The sequence below is a fragment of the Malania oleifera genome, chromosome 1 (assembly GCF_029873635.1).
Source record: "Malania oleifera isolate guangnan ecotype guangnan chromosome 1, ASM2987363v1, whole genome shotgun sequence".
Classification (NCBI taxonomy): domain Eukaryota; kingdom Viridiplantae; phylum Streptophyta; class Magnoliopsida; order Santalales; family Ximeniaceae; genus Malania; species Malania oleifera.
This window is the reverse complement of record NC_080417.1, coordinates 100,165,360-100,172,049: the sequence shown is the minus strand read 5'-3', so window position 1 is coordinate 100,172,049 and position 6,690 is coordinate 100,165,360. Positions and strand designations below refer to the sequence as shown.

General features: G+C 36.9%; 1 protein-coding gene across 1 annotated transcript; it reads right to left on the bottom strand.

Moving 5' to 3' along the window:
* Positions 1-605: 605 nt before the first annotated feature.
* LOC131162604 (cyclic nucleotide-gated ion channel 2) lies at positions 606-5,967 on the bottom strand. Its single transcript, XM_058119218.1, has 8 exons — positions 5,527-5,967; positions 4,721-5,360; positions 2,883-3,098; positions 2,350-2,666; positions 2,081-2,192; positions 1,673-1,909; positions 1,456-1,542; positions 606-1,328 (listed from the first exon to the last, which is right to left on the bottom strand). Exons 1-8 carry the CDS (start codon positions 5,568-5,570, stop codon positions 840-842), a joined length of 2,142 nt encoding a protein of 713 aa, XP_057975201.1. The 5' UTR covers positions 5,571-5,967; the 3' UTR covers positions 606-839.
* Between the last annotated feature and the right edge of the window lie 723 nt (positions 5,968-6,690).

The window sequence follows — 6,690 nt, the reverse complement described above, 5'->3', positions numbered from 1 at the left end:
CCATTACTGGGATATCAGAGTAAAATGATTACCAGTTTATCTTATTTTATTTATAAAAAAAAAGGTATGAAATTTTAGGTTGTTACAATTTATGCATGGAAGTTTGATGTCCAGCCTTTGATTTGGACTTGTATGAATTTTTAAAAAATAATATTGTATAAAATATTATATTAATTCAAATTTATATAAGTCTGTGACTAAGAATTTGTACTCTGAGACATGACATCAATCTAAAATCATAAATTATTTATTATATTTTTACAAGTAAAATATAATTTGGTTAATATACTTATTTAAGTACATGTACTTAATAGATTTTGTACGATTAAACTTGTCATAGAAAAGAAGTACAAAACTGATTAGAAAACTTGCACAAGTACATATTGAATGATAAATAAGCATGAACAACCAAGGCAAGGTCAATGCCTTCATACTAGTGTTACAAATTTTCAATTTGAAAGATTGGATAATTTTAAGGGCACTTGTAGGTATTCGCACAAATTTTCCATTATTCTCTTTAAGATGACATAAATTATTTAAATTTTTCTATTTTATTTATAGTACTTGAAGTTTGTATAAATATTCACTCATTATGAATATTATCATTTCATATCAAAAAAAGAAATATTCATTATTTTCATACATATATAAAAGTTATTCTCCAAATCTCATTTCTCAAATTAAACATATGACGTGAGGTCCTACAAAATTAAAAATAGAATTTTTGAAACAAAGAAAGCAATACATATGCTCATATTATTTATCCTTCAATGGAAAATGTGCAAAGCAAAGGGAATTATTATTAAAGCAATGGATCGATATGGCTGTTTAATTTGCTTTTATTCAAGGTGGTCGTGCGGTCGGAGCGACAAAAACATTGCAGCATATTGTCGAAGGCGCTGCTCGGTGCCACCGTTTTCCACCACTGGAAGAACTGTCGGGCCATGGATCCTCGTCACATAACGACGCCAAGCGAATTGTATGTTAATAGCTGCCCAAGTGCGCCAGTTGGATGAGTAGTACCTGGCAGTTCGCTTGAGTCTTTCATTAGCAAACTTGTAGCGAAAGTGGTCGGTTATGTAGCGAAGGTGGTTTGCATCGAGGCCAAATGCTTCAGTGGATTCAACGCAAACAAATGTGGCAGTGGATGCTGGGAGGCGATCAAAGAAGGGGCGACGAAGGCACCATGAGAGGAGCTCGTCGCCAATGAATCCACCAGACTCCACAGTGCTCATGGCTAACATCCCCTTGCTCAGGCATTGGATGCTTTTTATGCGCCCTCGAACAATGAATACCATCCGTTGCACCGGATCTCCTTCTCTAATAATCTGTTCAATTCATAAATTAGTTTTAAAAAGGTACCAAAAAAAAAAAATGAACTAATTAGATATGATGAACATCGAGACCTTTATGAGTTATTATTATTATTATTATTATTATTGCTAAATCGCTCACCTTTTCATCTCTAGAGAAGACAAGAGGCTTAACCCTGTCGCAAATGTTGTCAAGGATAAGATCATCTAAGTTTTGGAATAAAGGCACCTAAGAAAAAGCAAATATAACTATAGTAAGGTTTAAACTATAGAAAGTTATAATCTAATTAGCATTCCCAATATGGTTATTTTAAAACCCGAATTGATGACGACATATCTTTTTGAAATAATTTGATTACCTTTCTAATAAGATCCAAGCAAAGATAGCGTTTGATATCTCGTCGAAGACCTTCAGGCAAGTCTTTGATCAATTCCATCTCGTCTTCTCCCCCCATAGTCGTCCATCGTTGACGTTCAAAATGACGAACTCTTTGTCTCAAACGAGACGGTAATTGCCTGCGCCTCATCCACCACTCGATGTCTCGACATCTCAATTGCATTTTCCTCTTCTTTGCCATCACCGCATGCAAAAATACCTTTATGCATTGATAGTTGAATTTAAGTCCTCATCGTTAGATAATGTTTTCAATCATATATCCCAAATCAAACTTTAAAATCAACAAGGCACACTTGATAAATAAAATTAAAGTAAAATATATATATATATATATATATATATATATATATATATATATATATAAAGTTACCTGTATGTTTCCAATTAGCAAAGTGAAGAGCATTAAACCGCTAAGCACGATGCATATACTAAAAATCACTTCAAGCCAATGACTAGTGGGTTCAAGATCGTTGCCGAAAGTGCTGTAAACAGACAACAAAAATAACCAAACATTGGTTTCAACTTTCAAGTGTAACTCGATCTAAACAGCCAAAGCTAGGAAATGCATCGAAACTCAAGAAAAGGCTTTTTATCAAACACTTGTGAAAATCCCATTGAAGTTGATTCTTTGCAGGTTACCTGAGAGTCATTAGACCCCAAAATATGGGGTAAAGAATCTTAACAGTGACGGAATTGCTAGAGATGACTGGGAGAGCCCACTTGTAGATCCCATAAGAGAATGGTCCATTAACATCTAAGCACAAGGGCTTCCTCAACATAGTTGTGGAGTTGCCAGCACAAGGATTCCCTATAGTATCCGCTGGCAACAAAAATTGGTAACAAACCTCCTCCGAGCAAGCCACAGAGAGATTGCACTTGCCGTTTTTGTGGCATTGTTGTTGAAGACATGATGCTGCGCGTTGGATTGCAAGAACATACCAACATCCTCCTGCAACCTGTGGAAGATGTGGCAAACAGAGAGTCATTGTCATTGTCATTGTCAATGTCAAATGAAGCTTTTCAAGCCTTTTTTATTTTTATTATGAGAATCTTTGACTAGAGCATGCCACATGATTTGGAACTAATACATTTAATCTACGAGATAAAATGAAAATAATCAGAACCTTAGTCATGCCCATGACCTAGAAAAATGTTGGTGGAAATGGACTTACATGAGAAGCAATGAAATAGGCAATTAGGTTGAGCCCAAATCCCCACCAAATGGTGCCAAAGATGTAACCGGTGACCTTCTGCATTCTTCTCATCAAGCAAATGCTATGGTAGACTTTAGGAAGAAATTGGAACATGAACATTAGTAGGAGTATGGTCATTATCAACTTTATCCGCTCTTCTCTGATTAATTTTGGCACAACTAACCAAAACACAGCCTGCAAGTAATATTTACAATTCACGCCTATATAAGTACTTTAACAAAATTTTAAACAAATATTTGTAACATGTCATTATCTCTTAAAATATAGTAAATTAGGACAAACACTACCTATGCGCCCACACGTAATATTAATTATATATGGAAGGAATATTCTATCATCCTACCTACGAAAGTAACCTTTCAAAAATAAACTTTAAATTCATTATTTTTTGGTGATAATAAGGAGTTAAAGAAGATAACAAGAAGTCATAAATATTTATTTATTTAAAAGTTTAAACTAAAAAAATATTAAACATCATAAATATAAGATAACTTGTAAATCGAGAAATTTTCTTTTGAAAAAGTGATTAAAAACCATTTACTTTTCGTTTAATTTTTGATAAAAATGGAGATAAAAATAAAAAAAAGTCGTATCTCTTTTCAGGACCCTTTTCCAATTAGAATGATATACATGCGTACTTGAATTTACAAGTTTTCATTACGTAAAGCACATGCTGGTTACATAAGGGAAAAAACATACCTTTGAATTTTTTTTTTTTTTTATAAAAATATATAATTGATATTTGCAAAAGTTAATCCGTGATACATACGAGACATTACTCTTTTTAACTAGTAGGCGTCACAATTTTATCTTTAAAGTGCGTGTTTTGCGAGTAAAATGACACTTTTTAATGGCACGGTCAAAGTACCATAATAAAAAGAAAACTTTTTGACAAGATAATAATAATAATAATAATGATAATAATAATAATAATAATAATAATAAGGTAGTGTTTGAGAGCATGAATTTCGAACATTTAATTTAAATTTGAGTAGATTTTAATAGAATTTTATATTATATTTTATCTGAATTTAATATAAATTCAAATTTAAATTCAAATACTCCCTACATATTTTTGTAAAGTTAAAGAGTAATATTTTAGTAACGATTTACATGATTAATACCTGACATTAAAATGAGGTCACACGTGTGTGCAGAGGCCCATGTACACGTGTTTTTATTTTAAAAAGCCTTTTGACCAAAAGCAAGAAGCTACTCACCACAAAACCAAGGAATCCACCCTCCTATTATTATGTCCACTTGCCCCTCAAAATTAGGGGGCCTTCCAAGTATTTTAAACCGTGATGATTAAATTATTTTTTATCAAAGTAAAATAAATTACGGGTAAAATGAATTTTAAAATTATATTATAAATATATAAAAAAGTATAAATACAAATTTTATTTTTATTTTAATTTATTTATAAATTTTATAATTTAAATAATAGGTCCGTGATGCATGAACATGAAAGGAGACAACATTCCCCTACTCTTTCATACTATACGCGGCCCCACCTCACACGCTGTGTGATGGAAATGAATCGGACAGACGTACATTATATATATATATATATATATACTGCAGTTCTGAACGTGTTCATGGAGGGGGACGCTCCTTCCTCCACTGACAGCTGTCCATTCAGAACAGCGAGTACATATATACTCTCTCCATCCACCCGCGAGTGAGTATGGGCATAAATAATCAAATTATTATTATTATTATTATTATTTATTATAATAAGGGTATCTTTGTCATTTCGAATTGACACGTCGGTCAGGATGAGAGAGAGAGCTGACCTGGGGGACGGGGAGGATCACGAAGGCGTCGAACCAGAAGCCCTTGAGGGAGTTGAGGTAGTGGGAAGCGATCGCACGTGCGTCCCACACGAGCTTGCCGCACCCCACCACCAGCGACTCCCTGGACACGTACGCCAGCCGGAACTGAAGCCAGAGGTGGCACAGGTGCACCGCGTCCACGGCCGTCCGCACCACCGTCACTATCGCTGCCAGCCCCCCGTCCATGTACAGGCAGGGGGCCCCTCCGCGGCCGATGGACAACGAGTAGAAGAAGAGGGGATCGACGGCCAGCGCCATGCCACGTGCCAGCAGGAAAGCCCTGTTCCAGCGCTGCACCCGCTTGCTCCTGGGATCCAGGACCCGGCCGAAGGCCCCCGCCGGGACTCGGCGGCCCTTGGGGGAGTTGCGGCGGAGGTGGATGGGGACGAGGGAGGAGCCGGCGGAGGCCTCCCAGTGGGGCTGGTGGGCGGCGTCGCAGCTGGTAGAGTGGAAGACGGGCACTCCCACCTGGGTGCAGGCGTAGCATTCTACGGGGCTGGGGACCGGGGTGGTGTCGTCGGCGTCAGCGGCGGTGTCTGCGGAGGTGTTGGGGATGTCGTCGGCGTGGGTTTTGTTGTGCCGGAATATTCCTGAACAGTACCTGTGGTCAAAGAAACGGCGAAGAAGAAGATAAGAAGTTATTCATTAAATTTAGCGTTTTGTAAACAGATAGAAGAGACAAATTAGAAGGAACAGAGAGGGCAGGAGGAAATTTCGTGTGAAGAAGAAACAAATAAATATAGAGGGGATGAAGGAGGGGTATCTACCTGGGGAGGGAGAAGTGGAATAAGAAGTGAGGAAGAGAAGGCATGGTCGTCGACGGGTGAAGAGTTGAACCATGGGATGAGAGAAGTTGCAGAGGGAGGGAGAGAGAGATGAGAGTGTAATTACTAACCAGAGAGAGAGAGAGAGAGAGAGAGGGAGGAAGGGGGGGGGGGGGGGGGGGGGGAAGTTTGGAGGGATTACAACAGAGAGAGTGGGAGGGGCTCTGTCACGTAGCACATGAAGAGGGTTGTCCTCTGGCTCTTGATTAAATGGGGGAGGGACATATGAAGATGAGCCGCTCACGGAACGTCGTGGTGGTGGGGACACAGTAACCGACGATCCCTCCCCATCAACACGACCACCCCTCTTCTCTATCATGTTAAACTTACTCCCCACTCGCCCTTCACGTTACGTCCCATATTCATGTATATTAAAGAAATTTTGGATTTATGAAGATATGTGATGTTTTTTAGTAGGATAAATCTATGATGTCACTTAAATAAAGTGAATAATATATACTTTACCGGTGTTTGGGCTCAATACTATTACACTTCACTTAACTTATTGCATGCATTTGAATTTTTAGTAAAACAAAAATACAATGTTTAGTAAGTTAAAATATGATAGAATGATTTTTATTTTTATAATTTGGGTTGAGTTATAGCTCATATTTGAAAGGTTTTATTTACTTGAAATTTATTACAAATAAGAGTATTTATGCATTTGAGTAAGGAGATTCAAAGGGTCTATAGTACAGTTCACTATACTTTAAGTTAGGACGTAAACCATATAAATTGTTGTTGTATTCCTCTTTTTTTTTTTTTTTTAGTTTTTCTTTTTGATTTGCTTTGTATGTGCATTTTCATGATAATTTTTCCTATGTATATTATTTGTTTACTTTTTGAGTCCGACTCCTGTTTTGATGCTGACAAAACACTTGTAACTAATGTGTGTATATGTCTAATACTTGAACAGGTCATTAATTCAGAACACACACATGAGAGAGGTTGGATGGAGGTCAGAAAATACCATAAGCACATACCCCCGCGTACTCCACGCAGATTCAAGAGCAAAAGAAGAAGCCATTTGTTTTATGTTGTAATAACATTTAATTTTATATTTTGACCTGTAATAATGCATAATATACATGATATGAATGGAAAGCT

Excerpts from the sequence above, each read along its gene's own strand:
- LOC131162604 (XM_058119218.1), bottom strand. The coding sequence starts at position 5,570 with ATGCCTTCTCTTCCTCACTTCTTATTCCACTTCTCCCTCCCCAG. Across the intron at positions 2,667-2,882 it reads CCTATTTCATTGCTTCTCAT|GTTGCAGGAGGATGTTGGTA; the intron begins GTAAGTCCATTT and ends CATCTTCCACAG. Across the intron at positions 2,193-2,349 it reads TGGGGTCTAATGACTCTCAG|CACTTTCGGCAACGATCTTG; the intron begins GTAACCTGCAAA and ends GTCTGTTTACAG.